Source organism: Atta colombica, unplaced genomic scaffold (assembly GCF_001594045.1).
Source record: "Atta colombica isolate Treedump-2 unplaced genomic scaffold, Acol1.0 scaffold100, whole genome shotgun sequence".
NCBI classification, from domain to species: Eukaryota; Metazoa; Arthropoda; class Insecta; order Hymenoptera; family Formicidae; genus Atta; species Atta colombica.
In genome coordinates, this window is record NW_017259185.1 from 2372711 (window position 1) to 2395894 (window position 23184).

General features: G+C 36.1%; 1 protein-coding gene across 4 annotated transcripts in view; it reads right to left on the minus strand.

Moving 5' to 3' along the window:
• Positions 1-23184, minus strand: part of LOC108686200 (protein outspread) — a 193719-nt gene that overhangs the window by 11547 nt on the left and 158988 nt on the right. For all 4 annotated transcript variants that reach the window (XM_018191360.1, XM_018191376.1, XM_018191369.1 and 1 more), the window contains exons 4-6: positions 6067-6255; positions 1698-1770; positions 68-649 (exon numbers count right to left, since the gene is read on the minus strand). In XM_018191360.1, the coding sequence (XP_018046849.1) occupies positions 68-649; positions 1698-1770; positions 6067-6255 (844 nt within the window). The remainder of the gene's footprint in view (positions 1-67; positions 650-1697; positions 1771-6066; positions 6256-23184) is intronic.

Below are 23184 nucleotides of genomic sequence, written 5' to 3' on the forward strand. Positions count from 1 at the left end.
TGACGGTATTATATACAAGAGTCGTCATGTCAATAGGGAGAGACTGTGCCTCATTTAATATACCGACCTAGTTTCTCGCCAGAGGCTGGGCTGGTCGTGTCGCCGATGATGCCGCCGGTCCGCTCGCCCTGCTGATTCATCCTGCGCCTGGCCTTGTCCTCGGCGCGGAGTTTATCCCGGGTCGGCGGTGACGCGCTGCTAGCAGGTTGATCTCGATAGCTCGTCGATCTCACGCCGTCATTGGGAATCATCGGTGGTTTATCGACCAACGAAACAATGCTGCTCGTCGTCGTCGCCGTCGAGACTGGCGTCGAGGATGTCGAATAGATCGTGCTGCAGACGTTGCCATTCAACGATGTTGTAGTTGACGTTACAGTGCTCAAATAATTTCCGGTGGAACCATTCTCGAGAGCACGCGACGGCGACAGGCCATTGTTCCTGATCTCGGAGACGTTCTCCGTGTTGCCATTGGTCAGCACGTTGTTACTGGTGGCAGTGACAACGCTCGTCGTCACCAAGGACGGTGTAGATGAGAATACAGAAGAGCACAGATCCGATGTTCCGCCACCGGTTTCTGGAATCCATGTGCTGCTGCGTGGCTCCGATCGGCAGCTATTGAAACGCGGTCGCGGTGGATTTGGCGTGTTACCTACCGATCAAGTTCAAATGTTACCTTTTATAAAAGCTCAGATAAGTGAATAAAACAAACAACGGAATGCAAAATTTTTACAATAGAATAGAATAAAGAAATAAGAGATATTCTAGTCTTTCTTAGAAAACAGTAATGTTAAATTCGAAAACTACAGTACACAGAAATATACATACTGTGCGCAAATAATAATTACTTGTTGCAAGTATTTTAAAAGTTCATATTCGCAAATCTATCGTAAATTTATCATAAGCATCAAATTTACTCAAAATGTATTCTGAGAGTCCTAATAAGTTTAATACTTCAATGAAAAATATTAAAACAAATTCGATTTGCTTGTTGAAATCTTTTTTTCGATCAATTTTATAATATTCTTTAAACGAAAATAAATTCTTGTTTTGAGTAAATAATAATAAGTTTTTCTAAAATTTGTAATAAGTACATTTAAAGGTTGCTATCAAGAAAATATTCCTTGTTAAAGATAACTATTATAACTTATAAGAAAGAAAGAAAATTGAGTAAACAGTTTTCTTATAGCAATAGAATGATATTTTTCTGTGCAATGTATGAAAGAGACTTATTTTAAGCGACATTATAGGATCGTCGTCTTATTGTTAAGTGATACGTGACTCAACTCAAGCTAATCGCTGTAATTTTCATCGTGAATAATTGAAATAAGTACAATTCAATTAGAGATAACGAGAACTTCGTTCTCAAAACCGGAGGATAACGAGGTGGCAGTGGTATAATAATAGTCGCACATTGTGCAAAAGAAATTTGCCTTCTCCCTCGCTCCACTTGTCTTCCTGTTATTTGTATTCATTTCTTCACTCGCGTCCCATGCGATATTTACTACGTCGACTGAAATGTCGCACGTTACCCCTCGTTATGTCAAGCCTGTTTGCGTAAAGATCTCCGTCTATGCAATATCGCGAAATGGCTAAACGAGGTAGTGATTACATTGTCGTGTTAACCGCCAGTGTGGAAATGGCTACGCATATTATACACGCTATAAAATTTACATAGTCTACAAACAGTAGATACTCACTTCGAATCGTCGGTGTAACTTGTAGGATCGTCGTCTGCCCACCGGGAAAGGTTGCATTTCGCTTGTGGCGACCCTGGAAATATAAAATAACATACCGTGAAGACATCGTAGAAGAGAATTTACCCAAGGTAAATTTCCTCTATTGTTAAAACTCTCGAGCGTTTCTTTGCTGTAACAATCTAACCGGATAATCGATCGCGATGTGGTACGCGCGATCTGAAAAGCGATCCGCGAATAATCGCATGATTACGTTCATCCGCGCCTGTATCTTAATCGTGAGAACACTATGATCTACGAACAGATGTATTTCTCGGGAAATGATTAACCCAAATTTTAATTTAACGTGTATGAATTACGAAACATTTATAAGACATATTATCAACTATAATAATATAAAAATAGATTTATTTATTCATTAATTAATTCAGGAATAACTCTATGTTTTTAAGAGCCAGCATTTGATATTATCTTCTTATGACGTTGTCGTATATTCTCAATTGAAAAAAACTGATCATTGTTAATAAGTTGACTTCGCGAGTGATCTCAAGGTGCAAAGCAAGCCTTCTTTGCATAGACAGCGTGGCGATTCGAAGGACAACGAAGAAGGAGGGATAATCGTAAAAAAATATGGAAAATAACGCGAGAGCAGGGTTTCCTTCACGTTCACCCGCGTTAAATGTCGCGAGGAATATAAGTATACATCTCGCCTTGGCCTCGTAACGTAATCGTTCGTTTACACCAGCGCGGGGCCCGCGACAACGAGGTGTAGCCATTTGCCGATCGATCATTGCTTGCGTAACAGAATTGACGTACGTATATAGTCGTGTAATCTCCGTACGAACAATCCGTACGAGCCTGCGACGAGATCTTAAACATGCGAGGACGATTGATCGATCGATTAGTAATCAACGCGAAACCCGCGGGCGCAAAGAATACTTCATTTTGTTCTGAGAAGATAATTATCTCGCTATTTTGCAAGAGAGAGAGGGGAAGGAGATGGAAAGAGATAGAGAGAATCTCGGATGTACACGAAGGGAATGTTTTTTGTCTGAGAATTATAGCTTTACGAACTTCACACACGCAGGTTGTAACACATAATTCACAAAGGATCGGATATGCAAAGTGGTATTTGCATGTTTAAAGAATATTTTTTTATACAATTCTGACAACTCTTTAACTCGAAAAATATTTTCCTCGACTGGATTCTTTCGTAAATTAATTTATAAAGTTAATTTGAATAAAAATATGCATGGTCGAAAAAAGAAATAAAGGAAACATCAACTGACATGTCGACATGTTATAATACGAGACCTACTTCGAGATTTTTGAACGTGTATTCGAAATAAAAAAATATCTTCCTATGAAATCTACTATCCTCCGATAAAATACGATTGTGTGTGCACTACGTGGTTTTGCACCAAAAATGCCGAATGAAGAGATATTTCTGGTTGTCGATCGATCATTTCTTGCGTAACATATGATCGTAACATATGAGCGATTCGCTGCGTTGTTAAAATTTCGAACGATGTAACGAATGACAGCTTTCGAGCGATTCGATTTATGACAGGGCTGATCTATTGGAAGGTTCGCAAGCGGGCATCACGGTCCACAATTTAATTAGACAATCACTTGAATCAGAAAGGCTATCGATATGACGCGACTCGAATTTCTTTTCGGCTTGTTCGACTTGTAAGTTGCGCAATAAACAATGCGCGATGTACAAACGCTGTATAACGTTCGATACACTGTTGTAAACGTCGACAGGCAGAAATTGGATAAACGTGTCTCGTTTTTTTTTACCAGCGGATGTTTTACGGCCGCAACAATTTGCAACACACGTGAAACGTATGTTGCGTGAAATGTCATAAATTTACGGTTGCCTTGTGGCGCCGACATGGTGTGGACTATGAAATGACGGAGTTATAAAAATCATTTATCTTTCAACTCGTTCACCGATCTTACATATCTCACTTTACATATTTTGCCAATTAGCAAACTTATGACTGCTAATAAGCGAAATATAAAGAACAGAAATGTGAATATCATATTTCGAGCAAGTTTCAAGTCCAGTTGACGATGAGACGTCAATATAGAGAAAAAATTTCTCTATATAATTACTTAAAAAATTTCAAGTATCTAACTTGTAACGTGACACGTTAAGAGCATATATGTAATTAATGGAATTATCACTTGTAAGGCAGCTTTTACAGACTAGGAACGATCGTTCTCACGTTCTAGCCAGGTTCGCCAAGACGATCGCATAGCAGAAAGTGAAACGATGCACTCTCCATTTGTCACCAAGCGCTTTCAGTTGTCGGCTGAATAATAGACATACTTTTTGCAACGCCTCGGTACAGTGTTAAGCGACATGAAAAGAGAAAACGGGGGCCCCTCAGAGAGATCGCGAAAAGGCGGATGAATCGCAGGAAACGGCCAATCGATTCGAACAACCCTGCGAGATGCAGTCCCAACAGTGACAACTCGCGCACTACTGAGCGTTATTGTTGGCGTAATGAGAGCGATGCGGTGTGCACATCGGTCAGCGTAGCGATTATGCGAGGCAACGTCGGCAGTTTCACTGTCGCTTACGCCATTTTTTTTACCAAGGCCTTTCAAGCGATCGACACAATTGCACTCAATAACCGCTTCATCACGCGAAAGCGCCCGTTTATGAACTCGACGACGCACTTTTATGTTGCATTCTGTCCTACATTAATGCTAATCCCATGACGTCTGACAGCCTCTTTTATGTAGTGAAAAACAATAAAGACATTTTTATCGCCGGTATTATCGTTCGTAAAGTAACTATGTTTATTAACAATTTTCGCGAATTAATTTATGAATTGATTTTTATCTACGATTTAATTGAACGCTGTCAATATGTAAATTTTATGTACAAGTAAACGAGATCATTGAGTGCTAAATTATATATTCAATAATCATTGTCAAAAATTAAGAAAAATATAAATAAATGTTCAAAAATTCTGTTATATATCCTTATTAGATTATTCCAGCAACATTGTAACGTTCCAGCAATATTGCAATGATATTACAATCGTTGCAGCAATGTTACTTCTGTGCTATATGGGTTAGTTTGAACTCCGTGATAATCAAGATTATAATAAAAACCGTAATTTCAATTGTTAAGCAGTGTTCTGTATTATATTATTTTGTATTATTATATACATATAATACAATATAATATTCAAGTATTATAAGTATTACAATTGGATTACGTATTTCATATTATTTCAAAATTAAATTTGATAATGTGCTTATTCTTACTTTCCTTTTAAGTTAATAATTAGATTATTTATGTTTACCTAGATTATAAATATTTTGTTATTAAATTGTGAAATGTATGAAAAATTGTATTAATATCAATGACATTCTGGAGTTAAATATATTATAAATTAGAAAGCAGATGATATATTTTTTAAAGCTTCGTGTAAATTATAAGCACCGTGAGAATTATTGTGAAACAGAGTAAATTCTCCGAGATTTAACACGTTTTCCAGGCCTCAACACGTTCTATATCAATTTGCAGTGAAATAATCAAAATGTTCTTCAGATTCCTTCTTGTGTTAGATTTATGGTTGAAACCCTATCGAAGCTAATCCCATCGACGCGAAAAGACATCGCAAGCAGGGAATCATTCTTGCACGCGTAACAAGCGTGACGCGAGAGAGGATGCATGGCACGTAATGATTATGCGAGGACACCAGCAATCAACCGACAGTTGCGTTTTCTTACCGTTTGCGTGACTCCGTTCTCTCGCGCAACGTTCTTTTCGACGTAATACAGTATCGATATAGAGTTTCGCTGCTGCGTATCCTCCGTAATCGACAGCAAATTAAATTCTCAAATGATACACGTAAGACGCGATTTTACATCGCAAGTGTACATTAGGCATCAACGTTTTCGCCGATGGGCAATCGACCATTTTCTCAAATCGATATTTCTCTCATAATTCGACACAGAAATTCGATTTCGCCTTTCGCTACAGCAGTTTCAGTGCATTTTATTGCGATATGCAAATATCTCAATTAAAAAAAAATTTATCACATTTCAAAAAGCTATGCAGGGTTTGTGAATTATTTCGGTGTCTTGATACATTGTTAATAATATATTTAATAATATATCAAGACATAGATAGCCCACGCAGCTTCTTTGAAGAAAATAGCCGTTGAAACCTCAAGAGTGTTATTAAATTGTACTATTTAATTTTTATCATTTGCACCATTTAATCTTTACTTTATGTAATAATTTTGCGATAGCATTTAATTAAGTTTCCTTGATTAAATGACATATGATTATGTAAGACTAAAAAATAAAAAATACAAGTATTGAAATACTGAACTGAACCAACCTTATTTCGCGAGTACACTTGGAGAACGTCCGTCCACCACCTGGTCTCTTCACGACACGTCCCTTTGACGAAGGTTACACCTTCCGGTGAGGTCACGGCAAGGCTGTAAGGATGCCCAGTGACGTCTTCGGCTGCGGCTACCTCTAGGACGCGGGTCATGTCGATCCTCGCCTGAGGCACCGTTTCGGGCTACAATGATAAGAGGAAAAATACCTGATATAAGACTGGCAAACATGTTCTATTTTACACGGAATTACGGGAAGTTAATGTAATGAATCGTCAAATTATGTGGATTTCTCAAACGTAAATGTCGCGGTTAGAAATTCTATAACAGTTTAGCAAAAATGGATAAAATGGCGAATAGAAAGAGATAACAGATATTTGGTTTCTTTTTCTTATAGCTTTCTATCTCTTTCTTTTCTTCTTTCTTTTATTTTCTCTTATTTTCCAAAAATGTACATAATTATACCAAATGAATCATAAATAAATAGAAGACCAATTAGAAGACTGATTCACTTTAGCAAGACTTTTATTATAGGATCTCTTATTGCGGTTTATCTATACAAAAACCGATGTCACCCGACATTGACGCAAATGTTGTAACCATAAATATATTATACGCGATGATAATTATATACTATCAGTCGGTATGTACTTGTCACTATTAAAATGAAAAAGAACGAATAATGATAATAAACGAGATAATGGTAACCATCATCAACAGCATGCACAGCCGTCGCAACCGCAGGGCTCACTTTTATCGAGCTCGATGCTTTCTTTTTGCGAACGACCGTTTTGCGAAATTACACGTGCGTTACACGTTCGCATTCAATCGGCTGGGTTACATCGGGCCCGTTTTACCGGAAACGTATCATTTCAGCGCAATAGCATAATCGACCGGTCGCAGAGAGCCGATTCCTCTCGTCTCCTTCCACCTCCTCCCGGCCGTAAAAGTTACATTCCGCGGAAGGCAAGAATAACGTCTTATTGCCGATTCCAGCAAGGCACTTCGCTCCTCGTAAAACGAAAGTGAGTCTCATCGGTGATCGCGCAATTGCCGTCAATTTAAGAGGAAAAAGGGGGAAAGAGACATCGCGTAGAAACAAGACGGAGACGAGAGATCGGTGTGAATCGCACGTTGGTCAAAGCACACCATTTGCGAGTGCCGTAGGCACTTTACACCGCGTAAAGTGCACCCGGGAATGTCACCACAATGCAATCGTTGATACTCCTTCAGAAACGAACATAGCTGCTCGTGTCGAACAGATCGCTTTCATGCCGGAGGGGAGTAATGTACGACGAAACGGGCAATAAAGACTAATGAACAATCTTTGGATAATAAATTGAACGATAAAAAAGAAAATGAGTAACTCTTCGCGTTCTATACCAGCATAATAGTATTATTATAGCATTATTATAGGATAAAAATTCAATTATTAGAAAAAAAAAACGTCACGATGAATCGGAATTTCATTCAATATCTAAAATGCTGCATTAAAAAATCATTGCCGATCAATTTCGTTTACTGTATATTATAAAATATACACAATAAACCTCCGATATTTTACATTGTAAATTCCTAATGTCAAATTATACCTAATTTGAGTTATTTTTAATCATTTCTATAGGTCGTCATTGCATGTTGTCAATCAATAATAAAGTTAAACAATTTAACTTTAAGAAAATGTATTAAATTTGATTCAAATTTAGTTTATTATTTATTAAGTGCATACAACTGAAAAAGTTTCTTACAAAAAATTATTAAGCTTTCACTTTAATGGCTTTTCCAGGTCGAGAAAAAGAATGTCCTTTGCCATATCGTTCTCTTGATGTCACTTTCTTGGATTTATTCTTCTGGAGATATCTCAAGAACATAATTTACTCCACCAAGATGTCACCAAGATGAACATGAATATTTTTCGTAACCGAATTATAATAGTCATTAACACCTTATGTTGATATGCATTTGATGAAAATTGAAATATCAATACGGTATTCTTCGTGCCATTAAAGATGCTCACATAACGGTTTGTTTTTTGTAAAAAAAACTTTTTTAATTATTCTTTACAAAAAAGACTTAAAAATATGTGTTTATTTTAATTTCGTATTACTTTAAAATACCAAAGATTTATCGTGTACATCCTGTATTGGCATATCGTATTACAGAAAAAAATACACAAATGTATTTAGTTATAGAAATTAGAATATAATCATAGAATATAAGGATTCGATTGCGTCACACGTTCGTCTTAAAAATACTCATCCTCGAAAGATGAAGGCACTCGTAACATCGAGTATATAAGCAATGTGAAGCAATGCGTATAATTCAAAGTGCCGCCCGCCCAGCAATTTTTCTCGCGCGCGAGCAGCGACATTATTCTTGAAACGCGAGGAGGTTCATTTCTGCGCAGTGCGCATCTCTCGGCGTTTTGCAAGCCTATACACATATATTCTCCTCTTACTCCCTTCCTCTGTCTCTCCTCGCTCGCATCGGGATAATGCAAAAATTTACATATGAAAAATTCCTCCTTGTAGCCCGCATAATTAATCGCGAGAAATGAGAAGGCACGAGTGCACTCGAGATCGATGGTGGAGAAAAAATTTATGAACGCGAAAAGTCTGAAATGGTGAAGTAATTAAAATATTATTAATAGTTCTCTCGCGTTCTTTTAGTCTTTCTTCGCGTTTCGTCGGCATCTCGTGCTTTGTAACGTGAAATTTTATGAAAATTCTTCGAGGGAAAAAAATTATATACATTTTCTTCCTCACTCTAACTTATACTTATACTATATAATTTTAATTAAAGTTATAGAGTGAGACAATATAAATTAAAATGAGATTATATATGTATGTATACTCTCTATAACTTTTAGAATAAGATTTCTTTCTAAAAAATTAAATCTTTTTTAAAAATTGAAAAGTGATTTTTTTTTTCAATTAATTTAAATTCAACTTAAATTCAACTTAAATTCTTTAGAGTGAGATCCTACTCTAAAGAATTTAGAGAATATATGTACCTTACTCTGTTAAAATTTTGACAAAATCGTAGGCAGATTCTATTATTAGATTTCTAAGATACGTATATTACACGCATATGCATTTTATGCACTAACGGTTGTATAAAATGCACTAATAACTTTTGAAAGACTAAGCGTATAAGAAATTAGGGTCATTCTCCATCTTTAACAAGAAAGTAATAAATCTACATTAATTAATCACTTTCACAGCCATTTACTCTTGCAGAAAACTTAAGCATGCTTAAATTAAATTCGAACGTTATTAGTATTTTCTAAATCTTTCTCAAAGGCCAGCGAATAATATTTTTCTAAAAATTACATTTATATCATTATCTTTTTTTTTTCTAATTGTTCCATAGAATTTTATTTCATAAAACAGTTTTTTAATCGCAATTTATCTTCTTCCTTGGAATAAATATGTGAACGCAACTGCATCATGTAAAGGAGAATACACCCTTTTCTTGCAAATATACATATACATACATCTCACAGCATTTCACAGCATTTCTGTATTATCTGCATTTTAAGTAAAGATCAAAGAACTCTGGATAGAGCGCGGTTGCGAGAAAGGGACGTGATGCGCGAAGAACGAATGCCAGAGAAAATCTGAGGATATTAGACACGGTGCTGCTCCCATACTTGCCGCCTGTATGACAGCGAAATATGAAAGACTTCTGCGGATAGACATTTACGAGACCAATGTAAACGTAGCGCTTTGCGAAATCTCTTGGAACAATAATAATCCATTTAATCGGCGGAGTTCGAATGTTTGTGGATGGCATGACAATATTATACTATTGAAATATACGACGTGTTAAATGCTAATAACTGTCAATACTAATGTAGCGACTAGCTATTTAAGTATATATATATAATACAAAACATGTATTTAGTATTTTGTATTATATATTTAAATATATATTTACATATACTTATGTATTTAAAAATATACTGTTTAAGTAATCAAAATTATCAAAAAACGATAAACAATTTATATTGCTGTAGAATATCGCAATTGTTTCGTAAATACTGGCAAACAATAAAATACATAATGCAATGAACATATGCAATGATTCTTGATGTACAGGCGAAAATAAAGATAAAAAATTAGTATTCTTCGTGCATGCATCTCAGATTAAGACCGAAATACATAAGGCAGTTATATTCGGCGAACAAAGTCTGAAAGAAAATCCATGACGTATTAAGCCCGCATCGCGGCACGAGTCTCTATTAAGGTAGCACCGCTTTCATACACACCCTCGAATTATACTCTCAGATACGGAAGGATATGTCCAATCGGGGGATACATTATGGTATGTCGGTTCTTTTGCGTACACAAGATCACCCTACTCTCGGTTTTTATTAGCAAGAAGTGGGTCGGCCCTTTTGCTTGGTTTCCTGTTTACTTACTCTGTTTAATAAAAGAGAAAATAAATAGCATCATCATTTCCATTACAGTTTCTGCATACCACTAGCGTACTACTTAAGTCTTACTATTAATACGAAATACACTACAATAAAATTTTTAACTATTAAATTTATTACATTAAAAATTATTACAGAATACATTAGATACTTAATACAAGATAAATGAAATCGCGATGAATTTTTTATGTGCATAATCTTTGATATTTAACCCTTAATATAAAACATGATGATTTTATACGCAATGGATTTCTTGGATTAACTTTTATCACAGTTTACAAAAATTATTAAATAATTTTTACATATGCTTGATATCTTCAAAAAATACTTGTAAAATTATATATTAAAAAAAGGAAAGAATAGAGACCATTATTTAGCCAGATATTCCTATTACTATTTCAAAGAAAAGAAATGCGCAGGACATGAATAATTCAATCGTGTGTATTAAGGATTAATGTAATTAATTTTAATTCGTGTGAAATCAATTCTTTCAATTTCATTAAACAGGACGATTTTTCAGCAAAACAGAACGGAATAAACACTACTCTTAATCTGATCCCCTCATACGACTTTCTTTACTAAAACACAAGAAGATTGAAACACCGATTATGAAACAACTTGCGGTGGTATCGATCGAAAGACGATAGTAAAGTGTAAGCCGTGTAAGGGAAAGCCTAAAAAAGAAGCGGATGATGAAAAAAAAAACGCAATAACAAAATACACGCATCGAAAATAAAACAGGTGATCTCATGGATTGAAACCTGCTCTCCCTGATTATCCGAGTCTTTCATGACCCGGTTGCAGTCTTGCTGGTGTATCGAAGAAAATAAAATCCACGCGGTTTTTGTATAGAACATACAATGTTGCGTTTCTTTTCATTTTCTACCAGGCGCTTCTACCTTTCAACTTATTTCTCTCATCTACTCCTTCTTTCTTTCTCTTGACGTAATCTCTTCCATCTCTTTTTGTATCTCTAAAAGAGCAATCTGTGTATTTGATCTTCTTCTTTTGCAACTCGTTACGCGAATGTAAGATATAAATCACAGGATTTCTTCAAAATGAGATATATAGATCTCGGTACTAATTTTCAAGATAGTTAGATGATGGACGTCTAGATCGTTTGGACAAAGGCGTTTCTTAGATTCTCGCGCTTTATTATTAACTATATTTTGTATAGTTAAACCATATAATGTATCTGTAATGATTTCTAGCACAACGTTATAATTAATATAATCCAATCTAGAGAGTATAAAAAGACTGAATCTTTTAATAAGTAACTTCTTACTATACTAGAAAATTAAAAATAATACAAACGATGTGTGTGTGTGTGTGTGTGTGTGTGTGTGTGTGTGTGTGTGTGCGCGCGCGCGCGCGCGTGCGTGTGTGTGTGTGTACGTGTGTCGTTTTATTACTTAAAAGTGATTACTCAACTACTTTCTTCTTTTAAGTAACTATTATCTTTAACAAAGAATATTTTCTTTAACAGATAATTTAAAAAAAAAACATAAATTTTAAAAAACTTATTATTTACTTATTATTATGTACTACTTAAAATAAGAATTTCTTTTGAAGAATATCATAAAATTGATCGAAGAAATGATTTTATGTAATAAAAGCAAATCGTACTTGTTTTGATTTAATAATCCCGATTGAAATATTAAACTTATTAGAATTCAAAATATGTTTTAAATAAATTTGACGCTGTGATGAACTTATGACACACGGCAGCTGCACAAGCGGAACCATTCCAGCGCGCGTATTCATATTGATTAAACATGGACGGCTATTACCATTTAAATTCATGTCCGTCAATGCAAGTATAGAGAAGCAAACGTCTTCGCACGAGGCCTTCAGCAGCTCGTAACCCTTACGCACAGTAAGTATCGACCCTCGCATGGATGTCGCGGGGTCCAGCGCAAGAAATCCGCGCAGACAACGATTATGCCCGCCCACTCGCTCCGACGACTTTGAACACCGACCGCAGACCCGAGGACCTCGGCATAAATCTCGGCGTGGCAGCCGTTAAAGATGTCCCAAGATGGGAATTTCGAATCGCCTGAAAGCATCAGCCGAGAGCTAAGCATCACCGGGTCGTTAATAATCCTCTAAGTGGCATTCATGGCGCCTCGTTCCCCGTTTCCGCCGTTGCTTCCTCCTATCGCTCGGGGGCGTAGACAAGGCACTTGGAGGCGACATCGAAGTGCTGGCGACGTGATTTCAGAATATGGATGACAGACTCGAAAGAGATCTATCGCGCGGTTAATGCCCGTTTTCACCAATGTATTTATTCTTCATCTTCTTCTAATTTTTAGAATTGGAAAAATGAAGAGTGTAAATTAAATCGAGGTTAAAGTTAATCTACTATTGATAGAAACAGATAAGTCTTACATTCATTTTAAAATCAAAATGAGAATTCTGAGCAATAAAGTTCTCATTTGGCTATAATATCATAATTATAAACTATGATAAAATTATAATTAAACTATGACTAAAATACGATCGCATAATTATTACGATCTCATAAGCGAACCATAATTATTATTATTTTAAGAAACTAAGAGTGGAAAACTACAACAGAAAATGACGACTAAAAATAAAGCTTCTTATTTCAGTCGAGAATTATATCGATTCTTGTTTTCTCACTGCTCGCCGTAGGTAGAAACCTGCTATTACTTTATATGACTTCGTAATTCCGCTTCAAAGCTCTTAGCATCCTCCCGTCGAAAACTCGTCAGGCGGCAAAAGTCTTTATTGGAATATCGGACCAACCAATATGTGCGTGCGTGTTTAAAGTAAGAAGGTATTTATACGTATATAATTGTCGAAGTCTCGTTAATTGCTCCATTCGGAAAGTGCGAGGGACATATCGTGAAACATTAATTTGTCGGTCGCCGATGTTTGCATGATTATTCTCAGCGTACCAATCCAGTTCCATGGTTGGTCTCACCAAAGACTAGTCTCATCTGGAAAATCAACAGGGGTTTCTTATCGTCGGGGGCACGAGGAACGATCCAGTAACTTTTCATCGGATGGGAAACAGGTCTCACCGGTGTGCATCGTGGCAATGGCTCGCATCACGACTAGAAAGATCGATAAAAGTGGAAGTTATCAGATCGCGCGGGAAACCACCAGCATCCGGTAACATTGGTACAGGAGTTAAAAATTTATAATTGTCCCGTCGCTGTTGGCGAAGTAATCTAATGACGTATATTACGTACGTCGCGATACTGATTACCCATAATTAAAGTCTCATTAATCTCTCACATAAAATTGTGCCGAGTAAATACAAGCCGGATACGGCTATCCGACTCTTAATTTGATACTGTCGAAGGTATAAGGCATTCTTTTTAAATCTGATGTTTTTTTATGATCGTCAGAAATGATGAGCATGTGTTTCATTGCATTAAATTGAAAGAAAACAAATGCAAAAGTCGATGTAATTCTCTTGGAGGATTGAAAGACAAAGAGCAGAGGTTGGAAAAGTGATTAGAAATACCATCGGACTTTCCTCACGGCGATTCTTCCCTCGACAACGTGACGGAATGCGCGAGCATGCGTGAAGTGAATCTTACATTCTGTACATATCAACGCACGATGCGTTGTGCATCCTGTTTAAATGTCGGAGAGAAAACTCGGTGTTCCTTTTCAAAGAAATCTTGAAACTGAAGCTGATAAAACAGAAAGCGTTTGTAAAAAGCCAAGCGAGATAAATCTTACAAAATTGAATATTCAATGTGGTCAACTAATTCTGAATTTTATTCATTTAACAGAAAATGAAAAAATGAAATATTATATACTCAATAAATAAAAATTTTATTTTTAAATCCTTTTAAATCTATATATTTAAAAATGGCTTTTTATGTTGTGTATAGAAAGAATTTATTGAGATATAAAATTTAATTAGATATAGATTTAAAAATAATTTTGTTGAATTCTCGAAATTATTATATAGAATTTAAATAATATATATATATATAATAAACAATGCTGCAAAAAATTTTGATATTTTAGTAACAAGCTTGAGAGATCTATGTAATTAATTTGACAGTCCAACAAAAAATAATTTTCAAATCTATAGTCGAATTTTTAGATATTGTAGTAGAGCCATTCTTTTCATGTAAATAACATATTATAAAAGAATAACAAAATAGGACTCTCAATTTTTACATTATAAAATCTTTTTAGAAATATAGATTATTTATGATAGTTCACACAGAAATAATTCGTTTGCATGTACAAATAGAAATATATGGATTAATACTTTCTTTTATAAATTAAAAAAATAAAAAAAAACGTATCATTTGTAATAATTTTTAATGTAATGTCAAGTAATAACTATAAATGATAAACCAAAAAGGTGAAAGGTGAGTCGTATAAATTTTAATTATTTTACATATTTACATATATACTTTACATATTTATAATGGTCGCGTTAAGAACAAGAATCAACCATCACTTTTTCCATTTGAGAAAAAAATTGGAAACTCGTGAAAAGGAAAAGATTGACTTGCCGTCGGGAAAATAGGAACAGCGATCGTTTAAAGAAACATCCTAAAGGCGGAGAATCAACAGAGCAAGACTATCTAGTCGATCAGCTAGCGGCAGAATTGTCTGTCCGTGCCGATTCACGTCCGCTTTCAATTAGCTGTCGTATGGGTGATCCGCAAACTCGCGCGCACAGCCGACCGCCGTGTAATCACCCGCCAGACATCAACAGGAATACAATTTCTCGATGATTACCGGTAAGAAGGACGCGTAGTAGGATCGAAGAGAAACCCGGATAGTCGCGTCGAAGAAAAAGAAGAGAGAGAGAGAGAGAGGGGGGGGGGGGGGAAAGAAAAGATTAAAAAGAGAGGACTCTCGATAGCGGAGAAAACGGGTGTTGAAGGGAAGAAATACCGGTGATAAGAAGAAAAACAGTTCTGTAGATCATTGAAAGAAAACAATCGCGACCGTTAGTTAGCCCGACGAAGTATCTCGATAATGCAGGATAATCTTCGCGGCACCCTTTACAATATCTCTCTGTCTCATTGTTTTTCTTCCGCTTGTTGATATCCAGTTGATTTATACAAGAGACGAAGCGAGCGAAACGCGAACGGTGGTTCGACGCGCTGCACCGTGAAAGGCACCTAGCTAATAGCTCCGGCGAGTCGCTGCTCGCGTTGATTACGTACCATGATTCGCAATTGAAACTCGCGGACGCCGATAACAAAGCCGGACAGTGTCTTGAATGCTCACTCTGCGAGCCCGAGGGAGTACGCGGAACGCAAGTCGAGTATTCCGGATGAGAAAGGAAGAATGGAAGCTTTCTATCCTTAACGACCGATTTATTATGCCTGTAGATTGAGGTCGCTTTGATCTCGTGTCGAGCGACTTTGATTAGGTACCAATAGTTTATTTGAAATTGCTATTGAGCTGCGACTGAAGCGAAATCCCTGCTCTTGTGTGAAATTAAATATAGCGAAAGACATGTGATAGCGCTTTACAATTACGTATAGTAAAAATAAAGAAAGCTGAAGATGAAGATATTATTCTATATTTCTTTCTTCGAAATGAGAATATTTTCGAAAGTACTTAACTGCTGAAAGTACTTAATTTTTACATAACAGCATTACGCACAATTTAATAATATTCATTATTATAGAATATAGAAGGTGATTCCTGAATTAAATATTAAATGTAGAATTATATCGAGAATATGTGACTGAATATAATGTATTATTTTTTCATACAATAAAATTTACGCAATTTAAATGAAAACTATTGTATTTCAGCATTCGCTGTGTAACAAATACTTAACGATTGTACGAGACAATTATTATGTATTTACACAAGCCAATATTTAATATTTTTAAATATATATAAATTATTTAGGGGTAATTCAGTTTAGTGATTTGATGTTATTTAATTTACCCAAATATATTATTACGGGAATATCCATTTTTTTGTGTCAGTTGTACATACTGTCATTATTCCTTTCTGATTGCTTAAGGCGACGTGTCCCGGATCGCATTAACATCTATCCGTCAATTTAACTTTGCTCAGTAAGTGGTAATCCGCGGACTTTCTTGTCTGAAACACCTATTTCCCAAAGTATTCACACAGACTCCACTTAAAAATATTGCTATCTGATCGAAGCAACTCCGATCTGATTGAAAAGTCGACGGATGCTCTCACGGTCAACGCGACGTCTAAACCTCATCGTAGCTCGCACCATAATTTTCATAGAAGAATAAGCCGTCTCTCATCATCTCCGATGGATCGATCGATCACTTGTAGCGTCGTATACACGTTTTCATCGAGATAAAGCGATAATTCGACCCGCGGCGATCGGCACCTCGTCGACCTCGCGTGGACCTTTAATAGCCTCGACCTTTTGTATCCGCGCGCGACGACGGAATTTCGCAATTAATGAATTACAGGGCAAGTTAATAAATCGTCGTGCAGGACACGAACGGGAAGATAAGGAAGGTTGACGGGGAAGGAAAGAAGGGAGGAGTATACGTACATACGTATACATTCTTCCGAGTCTTACAGCGATGAGCAGCACCGCGCAGCGCAATGCAGCACAATTAAATTAATGACCTGATGTCTTTATTAATTGACCTCGCCCTGGTTACAAATTGCAGCCATTAACGTGGCCGACTGGCCACGCGGTGGCTGCTTTCATTACCGGACGGTACGGAGGCCGCGGAAGGTCGACATTAACCGCCGTTGCCTCGATTAAAATACCCCTTTGACTAATTCGAAGGGTAGCGGAAAGAGAAACGACTGAAAGGAAGAAAGAATATGAGAATTAAGTCCGAGAATTGCGCACCATGGTTCTTGTTTATTAAGCTCTCGCCATGGCTGAGCCGATACGGCAAATAACAAAAGTAAGCAATTTTTGCTATCGGTTCTTCCGATCACATCGAACATTTAGTCAAAGCGAGCAGCGACAATACTCGCGTAAATTCAATCTCTCTGAGTAATCTTAGTCGGAATGTCGGACCGGTATTCTTTCCGCTTCATGAATTGAATGAAACGCGTAACATTGTCCTTGAGTCCATAGGCCTTTCTGTACTGCTCGTTGCAACATGCACATGTTTATGTTCCATTAGTATAATCTGCGACTACGTCTCCGCGCAGATAAATGTACAGATAAATCGATAGCAATACACTTGTCGATTATCCGAGCAGCGCTTTCAAATCAAGAGAAACAAGATATTGAGCGCAACGTAAATAAGTTATTAAGTAAAAGTGAGTATTAATATAAACTTCAGTTATATTAGATTTCAATTCACATGCCAGTACAATTAATAGAGCATCAAAATAATTAGAAGTTCGAGTAATTGTCAGAATCTTCTCTACATCTGGTACCATTTAAATCTCATACATACACTGCGTATCGCATCGAGTGTTTCACTTTTTATTTTTATGCATTATTATCTGTATACAAGGTGCCCCTATATTGAAATTAATCAGCTTTCATTTTCAAGTGTATTATTATCACAGAATTATTATCACAGAAAATAAAAATTGTATTTTACAAAATCAGTTTACTTCATTGATGAAAAATATGCAAGTAAACTAATAATTAATTAATACGATTCAAAACCGATACGATTCAAAAACATTGTCAGATTTAGCAACTATTAAGAGTTGTCACTATATTAAAAATGACATATGTAGAAAAGTTTTTTTTTAAAAAATTGAATTTTAAATTCAATTGGTGCGCACTTTAAAAATATTAATCCTTGAGATATCATTAGTATATTTTTCTTCAATAAAATAAACTTATGTACAAATATTTTGTTAAATTTTTATTTAACTTATTTATTTATTATAGAAATTACTTTTTTCAGCACAATTTTGTTTTTTAAATAACTAAAAACATTAAAAAATGAATAGCTAATTAGTTTTAACACTTTCTCGTGGGACATCCTTAAACAATTCTACATATATTTATGACTGAACGAATATATTTTTATAACAACAAATGGATCTATGCAACGAAAATGCGGAGTGATGTATCGCGTCTGACGATTCTATTATGAGCGTTGCACTAATGCCACGTTTCAAGCTTTACTCGAGAAGCAAATAGCATAGCGATAATCGTTCAAAGTGACACGAACATTCGCTTATCTCCGCAGCGGCGAGATTAATGCACAGCTCGAGCAGGGAGGTGCCGTAGGTGCCTAAGTTAATAACGTTCCCTGGTAATAATGCCACCGTCAGAAGATTATGAAATAAATTCGTGACCAGACACCCGCACGCTCGAACAGAACGCATTAATGTCGAAATATTAGTCGATTAAATGGTCATAATTGAGACACGATGTTAGAAACTCGACTTTTTTCGCGGTCTTCCGAGAGATTTCATGATTTGAAATTGTTTTATTGATCGCGTCGGCAAATGATTCGTGACTGTGATTAACACCGTTATGATAACGGATTGATAAGTTTAAACATTAATAATTATTCTTCTTGCTCGATACTATGAATAGACTTGCTCATTCTCTCTCGAAAGTATCAAGCTGAAGAGAGATGCAGGATAAGATACAATTGAAATCATTCACAATTCTGAATGGAATAAAATAATCTAATTTTCGAGATTCAACTTCGATAACCTTGAACTCTTTGTGTGGAGAATATTGAAAGGAATCAAACAGGAAAAAAATCAAACTTAAATTTCAAAAGAATTCAAATTTTATTTGGTACAAAATTGTACTACATTGTGCTACCTTACTCTATGCTCAATTCTTTTTAACGAATGCTAAGATCAGAAAATGCGCAGTTTATTTTTATTACGTCTATGTTAAACACACGTAATACATAAAAATGTCGACGCCTTATAAAGATATCCGCCTAGATTCGACGATCATTCTCTGTCAATTTCGCTTATGGATCCGTCTTCTTCACGATCTGCGAACGATGATCGAAAGAGGTCGATCATCACGGGAAGACTGGCTGGTCACCTTTTTCAGGGAGAAGTGTGTTCAAAGCGTGGAACATCGTTAACCTTTGAGATCATCTTCAAGGTGGAGCGTAGTGCACTCGCCCAGCATCGAGGATACACACATAAACACACGCAACATACATAATGTCGCCTCTTCACTTGTGCATACCCAATACATTCCGCGAGGATGACTTCCCCTTAGGGGTATGAGAGAAGTAACGGGATCGAGGAATCGATCTCGTCGCGGAGATCGAAGGTCCCTTGAGAGATTCGATTCGATCTCGCGGAATGGCGAAGGTCGCCGCGAGGGGGAAGAACTTTATAAATTATCGTGACATTGGAACCAGCACGATGATGCTGAATCAAGTGATTACGAAAGACCGTTCGAGTCAACAAATCGTCGGACATAAACCGTTCATCATTTAAGAAAACATTGTAGCACTGGTTCTGACTTCTTGTCGCAATAAACAAGCTGTCCAGTATCACATCTAAGAAATTGTTCAATTATAATTTACATTAATTTATTAATTCATTTATTTATTAGTTCATTTCCATCGATTTATTGGTTAATTTTATCGACACTCTCTAAATTCTTTGGAGTGAGTCTCTGAAAGCAGAAATTTTTCCTCAACACCAAAACTATTGATGATGTCATTTTTGCTCCGTTGATCATTTCAATTTTTTTCTTTCTTGTTATTAGATATACAATACAGAGTATTAAAAATATATGAATATAATACAAATAATTTTAACAATACAAATAATACCAAAATAACTTTTCGCTTACCAAAGAGTAGAAATAGATAGAAAAATTATCAAAGTGGCACCTTTGGCAGTTCTAGCGAGATACTATCGGCGATTCTAGTGTTAATGTGCTATAAAATTATACCTGTCGCTGCAGAGCTTTAAGATTATTCTAGAATATATTCTATAATATCTCACTAAGAGAGATAGAGAGACAGATATTTTCAATTGCTAGTCCGCGGAGGCTTTTATGGTCTTACAACTTTTGCGACCTTTCTTGACGACTATAGGAGTCGGGCATTAGAATCTTTGACCGCAGCAACAAAGCGCGGCGCATAAGAAGTTTTCTGCTTATAAATATAGATAGATCTAGATCTGGATCTGGATCATAAACAATCGTAAGCGTAACGGACATCCGTAATTGCTTCTCTTATGGCCGGTCATAACGCAACATCCGATGCCCGCGGCCGCGGCGAGCCGTACCAATGTCTCGGAATCCAAGGGAATTGATTTCATATATTGTATTACAATCCCGTGCGCATTGCGTGTCGTGTCGACGACACAAGTTGCAAATATCACGGCTCGAGCTATTCTCTACAGTTTTTACTTATTTTATTACGTTTCACGGGATTTCGCTCTTTACAGTTCAACATTTGAAAATCTCAATAAAATGAAATGATCCCAATAAAATATCTTTTGTAAAATATATTCTGTAGAATTAAAAAAAAAAGGTCTATACACAACGAGCTATTAAAGTTGACAGATAAAAATATATTATTATTTCATAACAATCTCTCTTGCATTTCTCGTATTCTTAATATATTCAATATAACCATAAAGATTAAGATAAGATCTCGTAGCTATGCGATAAGGTTGTAAATCATATACAACTTGTATTTGATATACAAAAGCCGATCGCCTTTCTGAAACACATCGACATCGCGCAATCTATCTGCCGAGATATAATACCGTATTAACCAGCTTTCTCTTCATCACGTTAATGCATATAATCGATACCTTCCGATATTACCATGAATCCTGCATTCTCCTTACCTAGTCGTTGATAAACCATGCGGTTGCGATACGAATCGAAACTAGTAATGATAATAGAAATAAGAGATCACCGTTCAGCAATAGATATGATGCACGTGAATCTCAATCACGTCGCGGATTGGTCATCAGTCGACATCCGGAATTGTTCGCAAAGCGCGGACTTCTGATCTTGTTACATAATGCACACCGCCGCAATATGCAGGGATACTTTATTGCATCGTAACATCGTAGTAATATCGCTAATCGCCTGTCCTAATGGACGACATTTCCGCTCGATGCAATCGAACGTTTATTAAACGTAAAACCACTTAAAGGAATGAATTCTTTTTGCATTCTGAACACATTTCCTTCTCTTATCGTTTTCTTCTTGTCATATGCGGTAGTACCATGTAATCGAATATTATAAAACATCGCAACATAATCAACTATATAAAAGATAAAAATAAAGAACCCACGTGATTATAGTCAATTTTTAGTAGTTTCATTCACACATGAAGGAAAATTTGTTTAGAAATTAAGTAAAGAATTCGTAAAAAAAGATTTCAAAGAGACCGCTTTTACATAGAAAGAATGTTTTGTTGAAGTTTTATTGACTTAAAAATTTAGCTAAAGGCATACATGAAAAATACAGACATGAAAATAATTTTGTTGGATAAAAATAATTACATAGAACGGTCAAGTTGATTGCTGGAATGTCAAAACTGCTTGCAGTATTGTCCTTTAATTTCCTACATAATAATTTTTATAATCAACAAAATTATTTTCAGACCATCTACTTAAATTTAGATACTTTAGCAAAATTATTCTTTTCATGTACCATTTTGTTTAATCTCAAACGCGAGAAAATTATAAAGCAATCAAAGTATCGACTTTTGCAATTTCATCTCTTTTCAAATTCAGGAAAAATCGTTTTGCTCTGAAAACCTGTCAACAATCGATGTCGTTTCAATACGCAACAATTTCTTCGCGTCCTCCTCCGTTATTTCATTGTATTGCGATGCGATCGTACGGCAAAACGAAGAAAACGGGTTACCTGCGTCCGTAAGATTAATACCTGTTCACAATTATAAGCGCGTACAAACCGCGGAAGAAAAGCGCACTTGCGTGCAAGAGCGAGCGTAATTCCGAATCGTGCAAACTCGAGAGCGCCGTCATAAGACTCGCGACTTCGAGGGATTCCGATCGTTTCGCGGACGACTTTAACGAGCGACCGATCGAGAGTGGTTCTAACCCTCGCTCTCCTATTCTAGCTCTCTTTCCATTGTCGGCGTGGCTGATAAACGTCGGCCGTTAAAGGTTTTCATTGCCCTAGCCGGATGTATTGTAGATCGGCAAAAGCAGATCGAAGAAAGGCTATCCCATGCACACGTGCACCAGAACATTTGCAGTAACAATATCCCGTTTATTGAGCCAACACTTTACTCTACCTTTGTCTCCTTTCTACTATCATTAATATCCCGCTTCTTGAAAGAAATGTGTTCGAAGCCTTCATAAAAATTGAAGATAATACCGTAACAGCGGAATAAATTGCACCACCGTTATAAGCATAACACGAATAAAAAATTACACTACCGCTAAAGAGGGGCTATCCCGTAGCGCGTTGGATTTAAAGCTACAGCACAAAAAACTTAGCAATAAAACGTGAGCAATAAGCGAATTCGCCAATTATAGAGAATATACAAAGCAATATATACATAGTAATAATGATATACATAGTAATATAGAATATATAAAGCAATAACGTAAGCAATAGTAATAATATTCAAAATATTTATTTGTTTACTTACGATTTATTACTTTTAATTCGGTTAAATACAGATCTGAAAATAATTTTAATATCATCAAAATAATTATGTAGAACTCTAACTGATTGCTAGAATGTCAAAATACTTTTTCGAGTATCGCTCGTCATTAAGATTGCTATGTAAGTATTTAGATAGTC